At 36.3% G+C, this 24,695-nt stretch overlaps 1 protein-coding gene across 1 annotated transcript in view; it reads right to left on the bottom strand.

Annotated features, from left to right (window-relative positions):
* LOC104909211 (protein piccolo-like) overlaps nucleotides 1-24,695 on the bottom strand; it is a 121,309-nt gene that overhangs the window by 22,801 nt on the left and 73,813 nt on the right. The window contains 4 exon segments of the mRNA XM_031552121.1: nucleotides 2,492-4,497; nucleotides 4,874-8,705; nucleotides 8,708-9,931; nucleotides 16,673-17,815. Coding sequence (XP_031407981.1) covers nucleotides 2,492-4,497; nucleotides 4,874-8,705; nucleotides 8,708-9,931; nucleotides 16,673-17,815 — 8,205 coding nt within the window.

The following is a 24,695-nucleotide window of genomic DNA, read 5'->3' as shown; positions in this document are numbered from 1 at the left end:
AAAAAAAACAGCTGCAATCCAAAAATACTTCAATGTTGATGAAATATTTTCATTTCATATTTTCATTTCATAATTATTAAGATTATCCATAAATGATCTTGAATTTAAACTTCAGTATAATAACAGTATGTTGTAACAAGATAAATCTGCAGTAGAAAAAAATGTCATCAAGGTTTATACTTTCTCAACAGTGCCACTATGTATATATTATCAGGAGGAATTTTTGAGTAAGACTATTAAGGCATAAAAGAAGAAAACACTGTCTGCTTTTTCCTGTAGTTTTGAGATGCGAACTTCTAACACCAGGTTCTTTGTTGGTATCAAAAATCATAGTTATACTGGAATGAATACTGGAAGTCTTCTGGAAGCTGAAGATCCTTTCTTCCCAGTACAACTGGATTGAGTAATTAAGAATTGAAACTCACACAGATAATGCCAAAGCAAATTATGCCCATATTTCCAGATGCTGATGATATCATTAGATTACTTTCTGAGTCTTTCTAAGTATTTTTTTAATTATGTATAACTTCTGCTGGCTTATTTTTCAACTGATTCCAGCCTAAGCTAACTGAACATAAGAGCCTGTATCAGAAAGAGAGGGGAAAACATACCTAGCACTTGACATAACATCAGGTCGGAAAGCTGCCATGATGGCCATGCGAGGTTTGCAGAGCAGTTTCCCTACCACATGCCACAAGACACGGTTAACACAGTCCACTTTAAAAACATGGAAGATTTTTACTTTCCTTGCATTAGTCAATTTGTAGTTCAAGTTCCAGAAAAAATGCCCGTCTCATTGAGTTAAATTGTAAGCACTTTGAGACATGGACTATATTCTGCTTGATGACTACATAGTAGTGTAAACAGTATAGTTCATTACTGTTTGGGATCAGAGCAAAATGATAACCATGTGGGTAAGTAATGAAAGCAAGATTTTTGTTTTCGTGTCTTCATTAATGAATACTGTACATGCTCAAACTCCAGCATAAACTTCTAAAAAATCAGTATTTATAGAATTTATCATCATCCATCACTGTACAAAGAACACAATCCATATTACATATATATGCAATCCATATTACATATATATGCATATAACATAAGTGAAGTGAATCATTCGTCCTCAGTAATAGTTTCACTGCACTGCCAATTAGTGTATTATATTACAATTACTCTCCAACATCGCGTACAACTCAACCTTTTATTACATCTGCTCAACATTTTTCAAGGTGCTGTTCTACATGAAAGGAGTGTTCATGCTACTGTTTCTCACGCTGTTAATCCTGCATTAGGGAATGATGTTGATACGTCAAGACTACAGTTTTCCCTTCAAACTACTAATAATGGTTTTAAGCAGTGATAGCACAGGAAGTACTTAATATCTGATCAAATATGTAAAGCTGTAGAAACTGCTTACAATGAGGTTCTCATAGGGTATAACCAGACAAACGTGGTCACTACAAAGTATCAAACACAGAAGGACAAACTCACTTTATTCTATTCAGTCTGTACTACAGACTTACTTATGTATTCACAGACAATGGAACATAAAAGACAAAAATTACAGAAGTCAAATGGCAGTTCTTCTAGAGCTCTTACAAGTTAGATACTGACCCTACAATTGACAGAATGGATTCAGACAAAAGGACAGCCAAGAACATGTTAAATTATGTTTTTTTGTTTGTTTGTTTTGTTAAACAATACTACTTCCTCACATTCATTAACAATGGATTGATTCCCAAATCAGAAATCTTCTCAAGGAGAAAGAATGCCATAGAAATAGAAAATTTATAATGTCAGTCCTTTATTATTCAAAATTGTCTCTATCTGAACTGAAACCAGTACATCTCCCCTGACCTCATAAGAAACAGCACTTGCATAACTTCTTGGTAATTCTTCCTATCCAAAACAAACCAGGAAAAAAAAACCTATTTCTGGTCTTAAAACCTTCAGTTTGGAAGAGGTAAAAGAAGTACATACACACTGGGACATAAGATTACCAACAGTATCACAAATGGCTAAAAATCAGCTAAATCATGAAATTACAAATCTGGTGTCATCTGTCTCAAGGGCATATACAGTAATTCCAGTGTAAATACACTACAGACCATGCCACATGAGCTGGGTGTAGTATTATTAGAAAAGAAAATGTTTCTCATTTTCTAGGAATTGCTAGTAACTATTTTATTGGCAGTTAAGTACCATTTAAAACAAAAACTGTCGTTCAAATTTTGAACAAATATTTGTTGTTCATTTTTTCCTGAATCTCACTAAGACTGTGATCTCAGTTCCCCTATTTCCAGGCAAAGCAATGACTGAAATAGCCTTGCTTTAGGCAGCAGACATTCATTGGGACTTATCAGCATGTTGAAAAGACTACATACATAGCCACTGCTAATGAGTTTATCAGCCCTCATGCTATAATAGTCAGCTGTACAATTGCATACCGGAAAAAAAAAAAAAAAAAAAAAAGAAAACAAATACTTCTTACCATGAAACCCTCAGTGTACTGAAACTGAGCTCTGGAACTGTCTTCTGCTGTGGGACTCAGGGGCTTAGGATCAGACATAGAGCGCTGCATCATCTTTGCTGCCTTTGGGCTTGATGGAGGAACCTTGGCAATGTCAGCATGGAGCATCTTCTGAGGGCTGATGTCATCAGTGATGGATTTTTCGTATGGTACAAATGCTGACTCTATAACTTTGCTTGGTGAAACAGGTGAAATGGGTGAATAGAGAACTTTGGGAGATTTGGGAGGGGAAGGGACTACCTGCAGGGTGGAGTCCGGACGAAGGTGAGATGAGTAGCCTATTTCTAATGGTGTTGGGCGTTTTTTATCTTTCTGAGGGGATGAAGCTGACAAATACTGGGGACTCTGATTGTCTGACTCTGTCTCTGTTTGACACCCCAAACTTTCTCCTTTATATGTCTTTTCTGGAGCTGAAATGTGTTTTATGATTTCAACCTTAGCATCCAATCGAGCCCTGATTGAAGGTGTTCTTATTGTTCCTACAGGTTCTGTTTGTACTGAAATCTCTGCTACTGTCTGAACTGCAATACTAGACACTTTGGAGAATTGTTTGGCATTGTCTGCCTCTGTAGTACTCTCACTGTATTTCCCTACACGAGGCTTTCTTCTAGATCTGCTAGAAAGATCCCATTCATCTTGATCTTCATCATCTGTCTGGACACTTGTATCAACACTCTTCTTAGTTCTTCGTCTCCTGTTTGTGTAACCTCTGTCTGCTCCGTCCTCATCATCAGTTTGCACTCCACTGTCCACTATCTTTTTGTAGCATCTGGGCTCTTCTTCCAGAGACTCCTCCAGCTCCTCATAGGGACCACGTAATTTTGGCATTGAACTTCTCTTTTTCAATTGCTTCTCCTCTCTAATATCAATATCTTTCAGAGACATTTCTGAAACAGAGCTCAGGATACCAGACCTAGGTATGTATTGGGTAATACCATCTGACTGAACTGTATACCAAGTTTGGCTTTGTGGAATTTCAATACCCAGCACTCCTGAAGCTGTAGTGGTTGCATCATCAGTAGGCCAAAATTGGCCATTTTCTGTGGTTGCATACTGTCCTTCCAAAAGGGCTTGATCTGTGGTTGTTTGTGGAGAGCCAGTTCCTGAAGGATCATAACCATATTGATATATTTGTCGAATTTTTTGTTCCTCTAACTGTTGGTGGAGCTGTTGTTGAAGTTGTTGGAATTGTTCAAGTTGCAACTGTTGCTGGGCTAATGTCTCTTGTCTCATCATATACTGAGCTTGCCGTTCTTCCTCTTGCTGAAATAAGAGATGATGTTTCATGGATTGCAGCTCCTCAAGCTTTTTTTGCACCATAAATTTCTCTTGTTCCCTAAATCTTTGAATTTCCTGACGTTCCCATTCTAGCTCTTCAGCAAAGCGTTGTTGTTTAATTTTCTCGAGTTCAAGAAGTTCACGCTCCAAATCAAGCTGCTGCTGTTTGCCTTCTTCAGGGGCAATGATAAGAGCAACCTCATCTTCGATTACATCTGTATAAACTTCAGATGCTGTAGCAGGTATTAAGTTGGTTGGCTCAGTGGCAATAGCTTCTAGAGTAAGAGGTGGTAAGCCTGTCTCAATATCAAGAGTAGCACTTGCATCTTTTTCAGCTGCCATTGTTGTCAAGAAACTGTATGATCTTGGAAGTGGTTGATTTTGTTGCAAAGTTGATAATGAGGGCACTGAATCAATTGTTTGGAGAGTAGGTAAATCTCTGACAGTAGTACTGAAAATAGAACCAGGTTGTGTAGTGATGGCAAATGTAGATGGGATTGGAGTTGCTACTGAAGAATAAACAACACCATTGGATGATCTTAAAACACTTCCAGCGCCGAATGGGGAACTGAGGGATGATACCATTCTTGCTTGGGAATACTGTGGTGTACTGATCCCGATGCCAGAAATTACCTGTCGAGTCTCTGGGTAAGGACCAGTGGTCTTGCTTGAGTAATCCATAACCTCACCTGAAATTACAGGGCAAAGTTACAGTCCAGTCCCACAAAGAATGCTGCTCTGTGGACTCTGATAGTCATCTCATCTTGATGAATTAAATGGGGAGGGGAAACTGCATGCAAATCTTCAGGTTATTGATCTATTTTAGATGTGAAGGAAGCAGCATTTCTTAACATGCAGGCACATGCAGGCATCTCTGTGCAAAACACATATGTAAAATGAAGAAATGAAATACAGGTGTAATCCAGAATTGTTTGTCACAATGTCCAAAAGAAAACAAATCAACAGAAGGGGAAAAATAATAATATGTAAAAAATCATCCTGAAATGAGATGAGGAACATCATAATCACATTTCAAAGAAAGATCTGCAGCTGTGTCATACTGACCTGAAGTAACTCTTCCAGAAGTAAGATCTACTGCTGCATCAGTTGCCCCAACTCGATAATCAAAGCTATTCTTGCTTTTATATGCAAACAATCCAGCTTCTGATAAATTTGTGTCAGACATAGATGGTTTCATACCTCCCATTCCTCGGTAGCCATATGACCCTGAACGATCATATTGATAGTGGTCATCCCTGTAACCAAATCGGTCCTCAGGAAGTGTAGTTGGAGGTTGCTGGGCTGTACAGCTTCTACCAAATGGCAGTTTATAAACCATATCACAGCAGACAGCTCTTCTCCCTGCAGTCAGGTCCACAGGCTTTTCATCATCTTCTATTACTGTAGTTATGATACCTGAAGTAGTTTCATCCATTGTTACAACTGTTCTGTGAGATTTTGTAGTGCTGAGGTCAACTGCTCCAACCTCCATCGGCTCTTGAGAAGTGGAGAGATCAGTCCAACCATTTGTGACATTAACTGGTGGTACAGTAACAGGCTTTGTAGCAGCCCATGTCACTGCATGTGTTGAAGTACCTAGGGATAAATTTATTGGCACTTCATCTCTACTTATAGGGAAAGGCTGGCTGCTTGTTACTCTGTATGCAGGCTCAAAATGTTTTGATGTTGTTAGCTGCAGTGGAGTTGTCATTGCATGTCCCAGATCCACAAGGCTGTCTGTGCTGGCAGAGTAGCTTACAGTGGCAGTGCAGGTCATGACAGCTACTGTCTCAGTGACTATAGACAGAGAAGGATCTGCAACGCATGCAGTACTAAGATTTATTATGGCTGGCTGAACAGTACTTACTGGCCTCCCAGATGCATCACCTGAGGGCATTTGCCTTCTTGCATCCATGGAAACAGAAGACAGATCCATACAGCTGTCCCTCATTTCAATATCCATCTTAGTTAAAGTGCGAAGATCAATGACATCACCCAAAGGATGGAATTTTCCATTCTCTCTGTACCTGGGTTGATCTGTTATATATATTGGCTCTGGAGGTATACTAATAGCAACACTGCCTAAACCAACACTGGGCACTGGGCGCTTCACTACAGACACTGTGGTTTTGGCTACCTCTGTTGTTACTGCTTCTGATTTTGAACTAGATACTTTTTCAAAAGTTGATTGTGTGGTCATAGGAATAGTTTGCAAAGCACCTGTAATATACATACTCTGATCTGCCATACTTTGAATTTCCACAGCTTTCATGGATGAAGTAAAAATTGGTTGCATAGGCTGGGGAATCTGTTCTTTAGAAGGTGCTTCTAAAGGCCAGCTGGTAACAGCCTGGCTAGTGATAGCTTCTGTGGGAGTTCCAGGCTCAGATGGCAATGTGATGACAACATAAGTTTCCTGTGAGGGTTTTGCCAACCTTGGTGAAGATTTGTTAGAGTGTGGAGATAAAGGGGATGTGGGAGATGCTATTTTGTATTCAGATGAAGAGACCAAATTCAGAGTCATACTTGATGTCAATGACAAACCTAATGGTTTGGGCTGTGTTTCTGCTGGCTTATGAACAGCTATTGGGAGTGGAGGAACTGCTGGTTTAGGAGCAATTGGAGGTTTAGTTACTTCAGTAGGCCTGTGACTGAAAACGAGCCCTGCTGGAATAGAGGACGGCTTGGGTGGTACAGGAGGTGGTGTTGAGGTGTATGTTTTTGTGATAGGTACCACATGATTCTTTAATACAGCTGCGGATTCCAGTGTAGCAACACTTGTTAAAGGTACTGTTGTGGGAACTGTTGCCATGGGAGCCTGAATCTGTGACTTCTTTTTGGGATAAATGGCTGGTTTGGGTAAAATAGGTGGAGGTAAAGGCGGAGGAGGAGGAGGTGGTGGTGGTGGGGGTGGAGGTGGAGAAGGTTGTGCAGGAGAATCCAAAGAAGAGCTTCTAAAAAGTGAAAATACTTTGGATGTTAGAGCAGGAGCTGAGGAAGGCATGGAGACTATGCTGGTCTTACTTACAACTCTGGGTGTAGGTACAGAAGGTGTTTCTGATGCAGGCTCTTTAACTGAAACTGATGCTACACATATGGGTGGTTGATCAGACGTAGCACCAGTCAAGTTAACCCTTGTCATATCAAGACTCGATTCTTTGTGTGAATCTTCATGATGAATTTTGACAATGCCAGCCTCTACTGTACTTTTCATTTTTCTAGCTGCATCCTTTTCTGCTGAGGAGATATCATAAGTAATGGTATCAGCTGCATACTGCTTGGATTTTGCAACTGTAGTGGTGAATACTGAAGGTGCAGTTTCAGGCAAACAAACTGCAGCTTGATGCACAGTATCCATATCTGAGGCTATAGTTGGCCTTTTAGTGGCTCCGGCAACAGATTCATAAGGCATGCTCACTTCAGAGTACTCTTCTGTAGATGTAAAGGGAACTTGGGCTATTATGTCTTCAGAATCTGCTAGTTTACTTACAGCATCTGCTGTATCTACATAACTTGTGGTTGCACTATCTATAGGTGATGAACTGTCTGTGGTGCAAACAGAAGATGTAGATGATGTTAAGGAAGCTGTATCAGAAGGTAAAATTGATGCAGCACCTTCTGATATCTCAGAATATGTCAACATCGATGTTTCATGAGAAATTATTTCTTGAATTTCTCTAGCATAATCTGTTAAGTATTCGTCTTCGATTTCCTCTGCTGTAAAATGCTGTGTTATTTTAACATCTGGAATAGAAAGTGCTATGCTACTGAGAGATGATACATCTGAGATTGCTGAAGTGGTGCTTGATGTTAAAGATGTGCTATCTGCCATTTCTCCAATACTAGATACCTTCGTATCAGATGCAGGAGCAAAATCTGAAGTTGGCTGTGTTGGACTGGACCCAGGAGTTAGCTGCATTCTTTGTTTTTTCATAAGCTCCTCATAAGCAGCTTCTGCATCTAACAACTGCTTTTCTTCAGTGGTGGAAGTTACTGTGCTGTCTAATACAACTATTTCATGACTTTCTGGAATAATATAAGAACTAGAAACAATATCTTCTTGAGGCACAATTGAACATAAAGACTCTACACTATAATAGTCTTCCTGTAGATCAGTAATTTTCTGTGGTTCATCATAGATCTGTTCTGAAGCTCTTATTTTTTTCTCTTTTCCTCTCTGCTGTAAATATTCATTATTCTCATCTTGTCTCATTCCAAGATTAGTATCAACAGTTCCATTGTAAGTATCCTCTATTAAAGACTCATAAATATAATCCTCTATCAGCATTCCACCATATAAAGATTCTTTTTCAAATACCTCATCTTTTTCGCTCGTAATTTGAAAAGACTTGGACTTGTGGGTCTTATGAATCATTTCCTCATATACCTCTTCAGCACTTTTCAGTGTCTTTTGACCACTTTCCTCTTTTAGGACTCCAATTAGTTTTTCATCTGTTGGTGAGTATAGAGAGACAGCAGTAGGCAATTTGTAAACTTTTTGTACTTCTATTATTTTTTCTGGGCTGATTTCAAATCCTTCAGGATCTGATTCAATACTAGGTGAGTACTCCGAACAGGAAGATCTGTGCAACTCTTCCATTTCTGCTGCCTGTCGTAATTCTTCTGTTGGAGAGGCATCTTCAATGGGAGAAAGATTGCTTGGAGGAGTCTTTGGACGCTCTCTTCTTCTCTGAGCTCTCAGTTCATCCTTGTCCTTTTTAGATTTTTTGCTAGAACTTTTTCTTTGTTGCTGTTCTAGCTCACGCTGTTTCTCTTGTTCCTTTAGCAGTTCCTCTTCTTCCCGTAGTTCTTCTTCTTCTGAAGAATCTTCAATAGTTGGAAGAAGTGGACCATGAGACCGATGCCTAGCTTTGCGCTGCTGTTTGCTCTCGCCTCCCAGTTTTTGTGACTAGGACTGCTGTCACTGTCTTCATCAAGTGATGATACTGAAGTAGGTGATGTACCTGGTGTGAAACTAGAAGCATGTAAACTAGAAGACCCTTCTCCTCTAGATCTATCTTCAGGTGAATCTGTAAGACTCTCCATCTCTAGCTCAGGCTCTTCATCAAAATACAAAATACCCTTCTGTTGTTCAGGTGTCTCAGAATATTTGCTTGTTATTGTACTATTTAATTCTATTGTTTTGAAACGCCGAAGGCCTCCTCCTCCACTTATAGCAAGTTCTTCACCATCTTGACTTTTAGTTTCCCTGTATTTTGGCTCTGGGCTTTCATCAAAAGTCTCATCATCATCATCATGCCATGAATGTCGTCTTCCTGCATCCTCATCATAGCCTGCACTACTTTTCCGTGCCATTCTCCTATGTTTTCCTGCTGTTCCTTTGGCTTTGCTTTTCACTTCTTCTTTCTTTTGGCTTTCAGTTACACTGATCTCTTTGAGTTGAGTTCTAATGAATTCATCATCTTCAGAACCTGAGGCATCTTCATCAGCACTCATCTCTATAATTTGTTTTCTAATGAAGTCTTCTTCATCACCAGATCCCTGACTGTCATCTCGTTTGTACTCATCACTACTTGAAGAGCCAACACTAGCTCTTCTTTTTCTCCTTGGTACAGGTGAGTTTTCACTCTCACTGCTGTCTTCCACAGAATCATAGCGTTGTCTTCTTGCTGGTGTGTCATCTCCTCCATCTTCTTCCTTGTAGTCAGTTTGGGACGAAGCACCTCCCTTGCTATCTGCTGCAATGGTTCTTTCACCTTCTTGAGTAGCTTTTAAGTCTTCCTCATCAGAACTGTAAGACTCTGGAGTAACTGGCAAAGGCTTTGTTTTATGCTGATCCTTTGTCTGTTCACTGTATGCTTCATAAAGTTCTTTCCTTTTCAAAGATTTTTCATCAGCAAGTGTACTTGCCTGAGCTTCCAAAATAGAAAGGACAGTACTTTCTAATTTAGCTAGATCTGAGGGGCTCGGTGGACTTTCTTGTGAAATAGTGTCTTTTTGACTAGGTTCTCTGGGTAAGTCCTTTTCATCACTGGGGATATGACTTGGAATTTCACCAAGTGAACTTGATATCCCATCAGAAGAATACCCGGTGTCACTCAGACCTTGTGGACTTTTCTGTTGCTGAGAGCTTGATGTATCTGATTTGTCATCCTCCTTTTCCTAAAAAAATAAATACATATCCGTGTGTATATACTTATATATAAATTCTTTATGTCTCCAAGCAATTACATATGTGTGTTTTTCTAAAAGATGAGCTAAAGTCCAAGATGTAAAATTTTAAGTCAAATTATATTAAATCATAAATGACTAAACACTAATTCTGCTTTGCAAAGCCATTAACTATGCTAACATTTAACTATGCTTTGCCTGATTTTTCACATCAGTAAATGATATTATAAGTTGTAAAATTTTAAATGCAAATAAAAAGCAAATAGAGTAGTTAATTGCTTTCAGAATCCTATCTAATGATAGTCTATCTTTTGTTCACATGTGCACGGGACAAATTTTTTGTTGGCTAATTTAAATTAACATTTAATTACTTATCCTTCAAAATTACCTACAGAGTTCTACATATAAATATAGCTTACCAAACAGCCTGCATTATTTCTGGGGACTACTCCTTACTTTGCCCATTTAATCTTTTACAGTTCCCTAGAAATATGTGAATCTTCTCAAATTTTGGAGCTTTGGTTTCGTTTTTCTGTAGTGTTACAATTGTAACATAAGAATACACAGAGTACTGAAGCATGAGTTAACGTGGTCTGGAATGTCCCCATATGCATACAAACATTTTCTCAGCAGTTCATTAAAAATGAGTTTCTCAGTACATTTGTAATGCAGAAGTAAGCTGATGCTAGGGAAGTATAATTGTATGTGATAAAAGCAAGACAGACAGCTATTGATCAAAGGAAATAGGAAGAAAACAAGGCAGGCATATGCAACTGAACATCGTAACCAATACTTTCCTACTTTCCATTGGATAACAAAATATGAAGAATATCCTACAACAAATATTTTCACACCAGTTTCCCTTCTCCTAGATGTGAAATGCCTCCTAATTTCTCACAGCTGTGAAATTCTCTACTTACTGGAAGAATCTCATCATCCAACTAACATAATAACCCTGTTTCCAAATGACAGCTTATCTTATTAACAAGAAGTGTCTTCCTTTCCAGTAGTAATTTGTGAACAAGCATACCAAGTCTCCTGATTTTAATAATATGATGTGACCTAAGCATTTATTATAGCACTCAGGTACTATCAGAGTCATTGGAGGCACTGGAACAAGTTGCCCAGAGAAACTGTGGATACACCATCTCCGGAAGCATTCAAGGCCAGGTTGGATGGGTCCCTGGGCAGCCCGATTCAGTGGTTGGCAATCCTACATATGGCATGGGCTTGGAACTAGAACCGTCATTCTACGGTTCTACGATGATTCTATGATTATTTATCAATTTTGTTAATCTAAGTCAATGATTTCTGAAGTAGACCTAACAATTTACTTAAATCTGTGATTTATCAGCATTCTTAGCATTATGCTGCATTCAAGAGAAAATACTGTGGAACAAATAACAAAAAAAGTCATGAAAGTTATTATAGTTTTAGTACCATCTATAGTTTTATAGTAGGTACATTCACACTTATGTTTAGTTGCTGTCAATTTTTTAATATTTTGAAATGTTTATTCACACAAAAGTTATATTTAAGGACAAAATATCATAGAACAAATATTTGTTATTGTCAGTTATTTTATTTTCTAAAAGCAGTCCATTTTTTTCACTATTTAATTTACAGTTAAAGTACCTATTCTTGCCTTCAGGCATGTCACTGTGCACATAATCCTCCACTAAAATCACTGGCAATAAGATTAAAATAATCTACTCATCAATATGTAGTTTAATAACCTACATTTCGGAAAAATGATTTATTATATACTTAACAAAATCAGATATTACCTTGGATAGAAACCACATCTGTTCTTAACAATACTGAACCCAATATAATAAACCAAGTATCTGATTCTAGAGCAAAAGTTGTTGCATTTAAAAATTAGATTTGACAACAATTATTTCTAAGAACAACTCTGCTGATAAAGCTGTGTTTAATACATAAACAAGGACAAAACTCCAAATGCACTCTAAACAGCTCTGGGAAGCCATCATCACTTAAAAACTTCAGAACTCATTATTATGAAAAAGGTACTTTTGGATATTCTTCAGCCCATAATGATAGAATCATATGGACCTTTCCTATCAGGTAGAAAATGAAACAGAATATATATAGATATTTTTAAACTTGTCTTTATATCTTTACTCCTATTATTATAGAATATTTTTAAGGGATATTTATTGGAATATGTTTTTTAAAAATATATTTCCAGTTAAAACTAAAGGATTTTTTTCATCTAGAAATATCATACCCCCATTACAATTTCAGCATTTGTTATTTTGTTTCTAATATGTTTATACTTGCAAAGACATACCCAATTATGCACACGTCATCAATTTAGATTAGCTTCTAATCTAAACATTAGCTTCTAAACTAAACAAAACATTGTTCAAGCTCAGAAAGTCTCCTAGCAGTTGATGGACAGACTGTGCCCAAGTAGGGAAAGTGAGTCAATGAGAGTTCCACAGAGAGACGAAGTGATAAAATGACTTAAAAATCATATGAGACAGAACATGTTAAATAAGTAGTTAACTTCAGAAATAAACAAGCAGGTGGGCATGGAACAACCTTAGCCATTCTCCTAATCTGAGATAGTAACATTATCTATGTGTCCAATGTGTAGTATCTACTCAATGCCCAAACAAGACAAGATGGAACTGACTGCTGCTATTGCCTGATATATTGATGAACTCCAGCGTACACCATACCACTGCTATAAATAATAAGATACTGAATGTTGGAAAAAGCTGCTATTTGTACAGTAAGGTGAAGAAAAAGTTCTATAGTAGTTAGGGACTTCCCTAAGCATAAATGTGACAAGAAAATCCAGCTTTCTTTTCAAGGCTGCTATTATATAAATATATTTTCTATCCTTTTTATATGTAGAGTTGTCTGATGCAAAAAAAATCTTTCACATCATGCTTTAAGATAATATGCACGCAATTTATGAGAAGCAACATTTGGTCTTTATGCATTTTTTTCCCTCCTTCAAGTATTCTGAGATAAAGGAATTGTCATTAACTTTATCTGCTCTTCAATGACTAGTAATCTATTTTGGATAAGATCGGCCATCACATATATGAAGACATCAACAAACTTGTAAACAAATTGTATCAAACACAAGCTTTTTAGGCAAACAACAAACTGTTGAGGAAAATATTTCTAAGGATTACACATATATTTGACAACTGTTAGAGAATGAAAAATGAATGAAAAATGTATCTGAATCAATAAGGAAAAAACTTTTGTTATTAATGCAACCTCTTTAAATTTGTACTAATGACAAACATGACCTAATGTTGGATGCACTCCTACAATTCCAGTGGCGTTTCTACAATGATGGTGACAGTATATCATAAAACTATTTCAGAAAAGAAGTTTTTGCTTATTTGAAAATAGGTGATATCTAATTTACTTTAAAATGGTCAGTCGGTCATCAAATGAAATTAGAACTCTTTTAAAAGAAAACTCTGATATAAAAAAAGTCTTGTCAGCTTTTAAAATTATTTATAATTCAGTAAGATTAATAAAGGAATAATAATGAATTACGTTCCGTTGCAGAAAATTTATTGTGCAGACAAACTCATGATTTTGAAAAGGTCATTCCTTTATAGAAGCAATATAGTTATGTGCAAGCTGTCTCTGATTGAATAAACTATTAAATTTTTTTTTTATATTATCAAAACATTTTATTTAACAATCTGAGCCCAACAATCTGCCTACAAATGATCCTCTTCTTACTTATTTTGTCTCCCTCATCCATGTTTTGTAATTAAGAGCATCATAATGTCAATTTAAAATATATTACAATATCAGAATTTCTAACCAGGTATTCAACCAAAGCACATGATCATTCTTCAGTAAATATGAGATGGCAATGATAAGGGCACTTACATCATGCGGCTGATGTATTGTAAACATGTACAAGTTACACCATTATAACATGTTCATTTAGATATAATGAACTACTTTTATGTTAGTTGGGAGTTTTCAAGACAACTGTTACACACTGACAAATCAGTATGTCATAACTGTCCCAGAATTCTAGGCATCCTTGTTAGGTCAATTAATTGCTACTGCACATGTAATTACAAGATAGTTTATTAGGAAAAAAATACCTGTAAATCATCAGCAAAGACAGTTTTTTACTTAATATCTCTTTGAACAAATTACAGTTTAAAATATGATTGAGAAAAAAAACTGTGTGAAGAAAAAATGGCATTATGATATCTTGAACCATAATTTGAGGCCAAATCTTTAAAAATATTTCAATATTTAACTCACATTTATTTCAAAGGTTCTCATATCTCTAAATATAATTGAGATCTGACATTTTCCAAGCCTGGCTTTACTGTAACAGATCTTTATCCTCTACATTTCTTTTAAGCCTTGTTGGCATGTTGCTGACTTTTTTTATCCATGAAAAATGAGGATAATGTAATCTAATTATTTCACTGAGATGCTACAAGAGTTAGTTAATCACCATTTTCACATATTTTGATATAAAATGGCATTAGTCATTTGTTAGCTGCATCTTTACATCGTTATTTAGAAATACACCTGAAATCTTTCATAAGATTCTGTCCTGAAATATATTATAATCTTCAGTGTATAAATATTGTCTTTTAATTATCCAAACAGTATCAGTGAAAATACCAAAACTATTATTTCATCCTCCATTTCTGTCACATGTTTTCTTGGGGAGAATTGTATCTAATGTTTAAAGTAAAGTAGGGTGAACATTAAAATATAATAATAATAATAATAAAGAGTTATTTTCCTGAAGCATAAACTAGGTGATACAACAGCTTTATCTCCAGAATTTCAAAATTCCAAGTTTAGAATTTAATTATTTTTTGTTAATATGATTTCTTCAATGAGGGAAAACAGGGGAATGATGGGGAGGGAGAATGAAACAATACTTTTTTTTTTTTTTTTTTGTCTGTGAATAGCTATTCAATTGTCATTCTTTCAATTTTGGGGTCTTTTTATTTTTATTTCAGAATGTTCTAATTTTAAAAATACTTAAAAGATGACATCTATGTATTTCCTTTTATGAATTAAACTATTATGCTTTATAAACTTTAGTTAAATGTGCTTCAAAGTCTAATGACAAAAGTAAAAGAAAGTTAAACTTCATCCAGGGAGTTAACTCAGGAAGTTCTGATTAAGTTAGAAGGCAGTGAGAGTGATTAAGTGAAACAAAAGTGAAATGCAGGTATGTGTGCACCGTATAATATATCAAGAGATAATTAGAAATAATATACCATAAAAATCTGTTGCTATCAGAGACAGAAGTCAAATACATGTATCTTAGATTTGCCAAGAGTGTCATGTGTTTTCTTATCTTCATAGAACACAAAAATGACCATATAGGACTGAGAATAGAGAGTGATGAAAACTTTTCACCACAGAAGTTTTTGAACACACACACACAAAATAGAAATCTGAATAAAAACAAAACAAAACAATCAAGTGTATTTCTTAGGTTCACTGATATTAATGTATGTTACTATGAAAATGTGTCCAAAGACATTTTGTTAATTTGCTCTTCTTGGAAATTGCTGCACTAGAGTCTCATGCCTAATACGAAATACTCAAAACGCATATTTCATTTTCTTAGATCTCTTTCTTGTTTATTCCAGAAGTGAGCATTTTGGCTATGTTGCTGAGAACAAAATTTGTGTTCCCTCAGTACAACCACATGATATTGCATCTCTTGATAGCATTCTATCATATAAACACATCATGTGATGGAAATGTATCAGACTGCAAACATGATTTCTAAAAATAATAATTTTTAACAGAACTCTCCACAGTATGATTTCCTAATCAGAATAATTTTCTGCCTAAATACCTTGGTTATCAAACAAAAAAAGAAATAAACAAAAACCTGATATTTTTTACGGATTTTACTTTAAAATATAATTTTGGCAAGATTGGACTTTTCTCCTAAACCTTTTCCTACTTTAGTAATATAATGTTCAGCACCCAACTTTCAGTACTGATGCACAAAAAAAAATCAACTATCATTTGTCATTTATCAACAAATGGTCTACGTTACCCACTTCCACTAATAAGTAGCTTGTTATTGGCTTCATATTTAGGAAATGAATTTACTTAGAAATACAGCCTCCTAGCACATTATATTATAAAGTCATCTAATGATCTGAATGAAGAGCTCATCATGAACACTACTTAAACACAGGATAAGCAGATGAAACATTTAAAAGATGTGAAGACTACGCACTTTAACATAACATTTTCAAGCATCACAAAATACTCCTAAAATGTTTATCATCCTTTAGTAGTTCAAAATACTGTGCAACTTATTATCAATTATTTGCTTTTGGGATTAAGAATTATGAAAATGTTCCAATTTCAAAAATTAAACTCCAAAGTCTTGAGAGTCTAAAGAAGGAGTTAAAGAAATTATAAATATTTGAAAACCCATAAAACAGAAACTTTGATTTAGTTTCAAAGCTTAACTATTTAAGCTGAAAATCATGCAAGAACTATTGGAAAGTTGCATGCAAAGAGCAAGGCTAATTGGTGAAACTCTCACTCAACAAGAGTACTTCTATCACTGAGAATCATCTTGTATCATTCATAGGGATGACCCAATCATCCATAACAATAAAGAGCAGGAAGATGTAAATGACAGGGTCCATCAGGATGGGACTCTAAATTGTAACAAAGGAGAAAAACATTTAGAGGGAAAAAGCTACTTACTATTTTTTCTCTCACTGCATCCACATGGTCAGATCTTGGCAGACGTGACACTGGAACAGGAGTTTTTTCTTCCTCCACTTTTTCAGTTTTTGAAACCATCTGTGGAATTCCAGTTGTCAAATCCTCTTTCTTAACATCCTCTTGCTTCTTTCCATGCAGTTTGTCACAAGGTGCTTCAACTTCCACTTTCTGTTCAGTAACGTGCTCTTTTGTCTCAGCTGTAATTTGCTCTTTTTTGTCCTCTGGATGTGGAGTACTTTTTTCCAGGAGCTCAGGTTTTTTATCTTCTTCAGATTTGCTTAAAGGTTTCTTTTGATCTGAACTTACTGTTGCGGGAATTTTATCTTCTGAAAGTGTCTTTGGCAGCTTATCTTGCTGAAGTTTTGGTTCTTTTTGATCTTCTTGTTGGATTTTCTCCACTGAAGAAGTTTTCTCAATTTTCACATGTTGAAGACTTAGATCTTTCTGAATTCCATGTTGAATTTTATCAGCTGAAACTGCCTTGGACAATCTAATTTCCTGAAGTTGTACATCCTCTTTCTGAGTTGCAGGTTGGATTTTGTCTGCTGATAATGCCTTTGCCATTTTCATCTGTTGGAGTTTTGGGCCTTCTTTCTGAACTCCATGTAAAATTTTGTCAGCTGAGGGTATCTTTGCCAATTTTGCCTCTTGAAGTTTTATGTCCTCCTTTTGAACTCCATGCAAAATTTTATCAGATGATGGTGTCTTTGTCAGTTTTGTTTGCTGGAGTCTTGAGTCTTCCTTCTGGGAGACACGTTGTATTTTATCAGATGAAGGTGTCTTGAAAAGTTTGCCCTGCTTAGATTTTGCATCTTCTTTCTGAATTCCTTGCTGGCTTTTATCAGCTGACAATGTTTTTTCAAATTTCCCTTGCTGAAGTTTTGGAACTTCCTTTGGAACGCTTGGTTCTTCTTTAGGTTTTGTGGCTGCTGGAGTAGGCGGTGTGGAAGTCTTCTGTGGGGAATGTGAGACAGCAGGCACAGGCTGTTTTTGAGGAGTCGCAGGTGGTTTGGATACTGGTTGCGAAGGGCCTAGTTTTGGAAGTGGCACCTTGCCCATATCCCCAAGTTGTCCTGACATTGCCCTTTGGGTCTGACAGTTTAAGCACAGCCATTCCTGTACCTGTGATAGAACAGACATATGAAGTTACTTATATGAAAACGTAACAGTAAAATACATTGTCCTGAAAAACTGGTGACCTTTATCTACAAAATTTGCTTATGTATTTCCAACACATATTGTTTTCTAAATCCTCTACAATCTACCAATAGTAACTTTACCTCTGACTTGGTAAATCTCTCTAACTTTGACAAACTCTGTGCTTTTTCTTTTAGAAGTTACCTTTCTCTCTTGAATTTTTGGTATGTTTTGCAGGTTAAGTTAATATGGCAGTAACCAAGGAAGAACATCTGTTAGTTCTCTTCTGCACAATCCCTTTTTATTCTACTTTCCAGAAAATCAAGAAAAGAAAGGACAAATCTTCATAAAAGACCTTTTTTTGCCAATTAGCCAGCTACTACATAGAAGAAATCAGACTTTTTGTAGTGAGGTTTGGGATACAGTTTCTTTAGAATAGAAAAATGACTTTTCAAAGACAGAAATCACAGAATCATACAATCACAGAATTGTAGAGGCTGAAAGGGACCTCTAGAGATCATCTAGTCCAACTCCCCCTGCCAAAGAAGGCTCCCTAGACCAGATTGCACAGGTAGGCATCCGGGTGGATATTGGATCTCTAGAGAAGGAGACTCCACAGCCTTTTTGGGCAGCCTGTTCCAGTGCCCCATCATCCTTACTGTGAAGAAGTTCTTATGCACATTTGTGCAGAACGTCCTATGCTTCAGCTTGTGGCCATTTTCCCTTGTCCTATTGCCGCACACTTCTGAAGAGTCTAGCCTCATTCTTCTTTTCTCAAGGCTGAACAGACCCAGGTTACTCAGCCTTTCCTTATAAGACTGGTGCTCCAGTCTCTTTATCAACTTTGTGGCCATCCGCTGGACTCTGTTCAGGAGATCCTTGTCTTTTTTGTACCAGAATACAGAAAAATACTAAAAAGAAAGAAAAAGCTCCAAAACTTTTGGATATGATAATAGATAATGAATCTCTACTTTGCAAATGAAATATAAGGTCTGTGCCGCACCTTAAAATCTTTTAGTGCTTGTTTCTGATTCCTTTTACTGTGATGATGGATTGTCTCACCAAATCAGTTGGTGTATTTCTTTGATTTAGTTAACTTAGCAACCTACTGAATACAAAATACATGAAAAACAGCGCAAAATTGTTCTAATAGCTAATAATGTAAATAGCATTACTGATCAGTATAGATGACTGATCAATTATATACTATTGGATATTTTAGAATTTTGCCCAGAAAATGAGGCATCTAGTTAGAATAAGTGGTAGAAGTGTGATATCCCAGAAACACACATTTTCTATTACAAATTAATTAAGTAATAAATGATGTAACACCAAAAGCAGAGACTGAAAATCCAGGTCTGTACCGTAGCAGTAAAGAATGCCTAAACTACAGGATTCTAAGTATCAGACTCCCCACTCTAGTTTTGATTTCATAAATCTTGCCTTTTTCTGTGAGAGGCTTAATATCAATAAAAGAACTAGTAGGTCTCCTACCGAGAGTACTTCACTTTTGGTGATGCCAGGATATTGTCATTGGTCATTTCTCAACAAGAACATCTGCTGTAATAGAGTTTGCTGTGAACCACTTTTTAAAATTTTAAAATAGAATTAATATATGTGGAAACAAATTTTGTCTTAATCTATGAAAATTAAGATTGCACTGTTATCAGGAGTCTAAAATGCCTAAATACACTAAATAAATTTCATTATAAACAGAATAATGAAAAAAGAACTGATCTGCTGTATATTTTATTCTTTTCTCAAAGATTGCTATATAAAGTTGAGTAGATAATTATGATAGATCAATTTTAATTCAAAATCATTCTAGATTCAAATAGCTTGTAAAATCAAGAAAAAGGCGTTCAATACACAGCTTCTTTTCATAGTACCATTTTCACATGACATAATTTCAATTTATTTCCTGGTAATTTATCCAGTTTCTAGGGTTTCTATTTTTTTTCTACACATAACACATTTAACTCTTATCCCATTTAGTATCTCTTCATCTGCAACCTCCTCACTGCTCATTCACATTCCCCTTCTTAGATTCACACACAGCAGCACTAAGCACATCATAGGACAAGCTTCTTAAAAAGAAAAATAATGATAATTAAGATGAACAAAGGCAGCCGATGATGAGTGAATTAGCAAATAATGTTTAGTGTAATGTTTGCCAAGAGATGGAAGAACCAGTCATTCCTCCCTGCCACACTGATGTAAGCACTGTTGGTGAGATGACCTGGAATTGTCCAGATACACAATGATTTAATGAGCCTTGCTCTTTGGACTTTTGTTATCTTTGCATCTACTTTTCACTTTACTTTCTTAAAGTTCTATAGACATGTGCTTTATAATACAATCTAAGTTTTTATGATCATGAGGATATTTGATAACAAAAGAACCTTTAAAAATCTTCTTATATCACCAGCCCTCTAGCTCCTGATTCACTGTCAGAATGGTTCTCTGTAAAATTAAATTTTGTACCATGAAGTCATATGCTTCAGTTTTAGACTTGACGTTTCCTCAGTTAACCTCATGCCCTGAATACTAATTTTGCCTAAGGCTATCTTTTCAGTTAGCCTGTCAACCCAAGTTTATTAAGACTTAAGAAATGGACATCATCTTCCTTCAGCAATCTTTACTAAACAAATTTTCTTAGTTCTTTACAGAAATATTCACACCCTTTGGTTCCTGAGTTGTCAGTAGACATTCTTGGTATCACAAGCAATACACATGTGCATTAATGTTGTAAATACTCACTTCTTTCCCTGTGTCTTCAATAATCCCAACAACCCCATACTTCTGAACAGAACAAAGGAGCTGTTTCTCAAAGTTCTCTTCATTCAGTTTAATAAAAAAAGCAAACGTCATCTTGAGAATTTCATACATTTGATATTCACTGCAATGGTCTATTTTGCAAATATCATGCAAGGGCTCAAGTATTTCAGTTCTTTTGCTTTGTATTTAGTAGCCACAGTGTCAAAGGTGTTTAAGTTGAAAATCATAGAATCACCAAGGTTGAAAAAGAACAAGATCATCCAATCCAAAAGTCCACCTACCACCAATATTTCCCCACTAAACCATGTCCCTTAGTACAACATCCAAACATTTCTTGAACACCTCCAGGGGCTGTGACTCAACCACCTCCCTGGGCAGCCTTTTTGAGCACACTGCCAGTCTTTCGGAGAATAAATTTTTCCTAATATCTAACCTGAATATCCCTTGGCACAACTTGAGGCCATTTCCTCTAGTCCTATTGCTAGTTATGTGGGAAAAGAGGCCGACCCTCACCTTACCATAGCCTCCCTTAAGGCAGTTGTAGAGAGTGATAAGGTCTCCCATGAATCTCCTCTTCTATAGACTAAACAATCTCACGCCCCTCAGCCGCTCCTCATAATATTTGTGCTCCAGAACCCTTAACAACTTCATTGTCCTTCTCTGGACATACTCCAGGGTTTCAATGCTATTCTTGTAGTGTGGGAAACAAAACTGAACACAGTACTCAAGGTGTGGCCTCATCAGATAAGTACAGGGAGAAGATCACCTCCCTGGTCCTGCTAATAACATTATTTCTGATGTCAGGAAGTCATTAGACTTCTTGGCTAACTGGTCGCACTTCCGGTTCATTATCAGCAGAGTGCTGACCGATAGCCCCAGGTCCATTTCTTCCACACAGTCTTCCAGCCACTTTGCCCCAGACCTGTAGCACTGTGTGGGGTTGTCATGGCCAAAGTGCAGGACCCACTACTAGGTCTTGTTGAACTTCATCCCACTGGCCTTAGCCCAGTAATGCAGCCTGTCTAGTTTCCTCTGATGGGCCTTCCTACCCTCAGGCAGATTGATTTTTTCTTCCAACTTGATGTCATCTGCAAACTTACTGAGTGCACTCAATCCCCTTACCCAGATCATCAATAAAGATTTTAAAGAGGACACGCCTCACTACAGACCACTGGAGAGCACCACTTGTGACCAGTCACCAGCTGGATTTAACTTGATTCACCACCACTCTCTGTGCATGACCCTTCAGCCAGTTCTTTACCCAGCGAAGAGTGTACCTGTTAAAGCCACTGGTTACCAGCCTCCCCGGAAGAATACTGTGGGAGTGTAATGTGTCAAAGGCTTTGCAGAAGTCTACATAGACTATGTCAACAGCCTTTCTGTCATCCACCAGGTGAGCTGCTCAATTATAGAAGCAGATCAGGGTGGCTAAGCAGGACCTGCCTTTCATGAACCCATGCTGGCTGAGCCTGATCCCCCTGTTGTCCCACACATAGTGTGTGATACCGTTTAAGATGAGAAGTCAACCATTCAATCTCCTTGCCAATTAAGGATTTCACATTGCAATATGTCAATACACTATGCATTCCTAGCAAATATCAATTGGCAAACCAAATTTTTTTCTAATTGAAAGCAACTCAAAATACTTAATGTATTTGAGAAGGTGAAAATAAACACTGCATCCCACAGAACATCTCTTGATCAGCCTCAGAAGTCAAAAGCTTTAGTTTAATCTGGAGAACAACTAACTATTTTGTCATGGATGGAGTATACCTTTATCCATTTCTAATTATTTCTCACCTCTCCTCTCATTAAAATCAAATCATAAAACCAGTATAAGGACATAAAAAAGGATGAAGAAGTACATATCTGAAAAAACAATTTCCTTTTGATTTTGCTATCTAAAATAACCACATTGACAAACAGAATCTTTATCAAAAACTGTTTTAATATAAAAAAATGGAATACAGTTATGACAAGAAATGTATGCTTTTTCTCACTAATTACCTAATTAAAATAAATAAAAAGAAAAAAGCAATTACTAAAATACATTTCTTTTTATGCAAGTTTTTCTTCTCTTTCTTTGTTACTTTGACTTCTTTGATATGTATAGATTTTTGTGTTTCTTAAAAGAAACACAACATAATGAATAGACATTTACTTTGGTACAAGTACTAATATAAATCAGTTGTCCTGCAATTTTAAGACAATTTTACCTATGATATTTGTTTTCAATTGATTTTGTTTTTATTTTCACAGACTTATACAGAGTTTGCAAGGTCTTTATGACAGCTTTGTACAGGCTATGCACAGCAAGTTTCCCAAGCCACTTATGAAGAACAAAAAAAGTAATCAAGTACCCCACACAAAGAGGAAAAAAAAAAAAGAGAAACAACCTGATTAGCACAGCAATCCACATCTTAAAGAATGTAAAAAGTAGGGATTGAGTTAACTGAGTTAAGTCAAATTCTGCAAAGAAATTCTAAACAAGAAAATATTTGGCATATGTGTAGATAAAAGGATATCCATATTGCAGTCAAAATGGCTTCAGAATTAAAGGTAATGTTCAAATAACTTGTGCTTTAATCTCTCTTTTTTTTTAATAACAGTAAAATTGACAAGCTCAGAAGTTCAGCTATCTCATAATGCAAGGCCTAGTTTGATGTAGCACAGCTGTGAGACCTATACTCAACTTTACTGAGATAAAGGTTGTTAAGATGAGGAAAAATATGTGAGAAAAAGAGCTTAGTAACAATCTTTCAGGGACTCTGTCCTTTTGAATAGACACACCTTCAATGCTTGAAAAAAATTTTGAACAGTCCATCTATGTCTCCAAAGTGTTGGTACATCCCAAGCTTGTTATTCTCTAGATTGTTATTACCCTGACAAAAAAAAGGTATGATGACTTTTGAGTATCCTTTTCAACCTCAAATATTCTATGATCTTGTGAATGTGCTAGAAACTAATATTCTGGCACAACAGTTACATTTTAGCTAGAAGGTTTCAAACAATGTCCCCTAAAAACATAATCATAAATAAAATTATCTATTTGATTGAGCAATAGAGCTATCATAGTTATTCCTAACGGCCAATGATTTTGCTTTGACTCCCCAAAAAAATGAAAACTACTCTTGGAACTTTGGCAGCTGATTTGCTGTCACCAATTCTCTCTTCTTTTTTATCCTATATCAAGTGTTAATGCTTGAAAGAGAGCTGTAAATACTGCAGTAGAAGATTACCACAGAAGTACAGATGAATCTATGGGTTTTTTTTTTCAGGAATTTTATTTAATAGAAATGGGACTGTTGAATATTCCACTCCATTTTGAACAAGTGAGACACAACAACACAAGGATAATCTACTTCCTCAAATGATCTGCAATTTACAGTATGCTCTTGGTCTGCAGTGGTGAACAGCAAGATGCTTAGGGGAATCACATCTGTCCTTGCACGACAATCTCATTCTCTGGCAGGAAAGTATGCATGTTCAGTAGAGCAACATATATAGACAGTTACAAGCATTCATGCTACTGCCCTAAAAGTTAATGCAACTTCTGGAAACCAGGAAGCAAATCAAGCAAACACGAATTTATTTATGTAAGTGTTTTTTGTTTGTTTGTTTGTTTGTTTTTAAGTTCATCCCAGCATATGTTTTTAACATTATTTTGATAATTCACTGTCCACTCAAGAAAAACATTGGTCAATTGGTATGTACTTTCAGGATAAGAAGATGATAATTACATATACATATATATATATATAAATTGTTACAATTACCCTTTTCAGCTATACATAGACACTGAGTAGGCCTAGCATGCCCTTTTGTACTCTTTATTATAACTAAGTCTCAAAGAATAATTGCTTTCCACAAGTTCTAGCAACAGAATCACCGTCACATAAATGATCAGCAGAGAGTATGAATATTATGAGTATTCCCCATACATCCTTGTTATTATTTGTTCTGAATTGTCAAAATATCCAGGGTCATGGATGGTACTAAAACAACAAACAATACCATGCCACAAGGAGTTTACAGACTATTCAGCCCTATGTTCAATGTTGACCTTTTATGAAGAGCCTAGAGAAAA

Source organism: Meleagris gallopavo, chromosome 1 (genome assembly GCF_000146605.3).
Source record: "Meleagris gallopavo isolate NT-WF06-2002-E0010 breed Aviagen turkey brand Nicholas breeding stock chromosome 1, Turkey_5.1, whole genome shotgun sequence".
Classification (NCBI taxonomy): Eukaryota; Metazoa; Chordata; class Aves; order Galliformes; family Phasianidae; genus Meleagris; species Meleagris gallopavo.
This window is presented reverse-complemented; position numbering and strand designations above follow the sequence as displayed.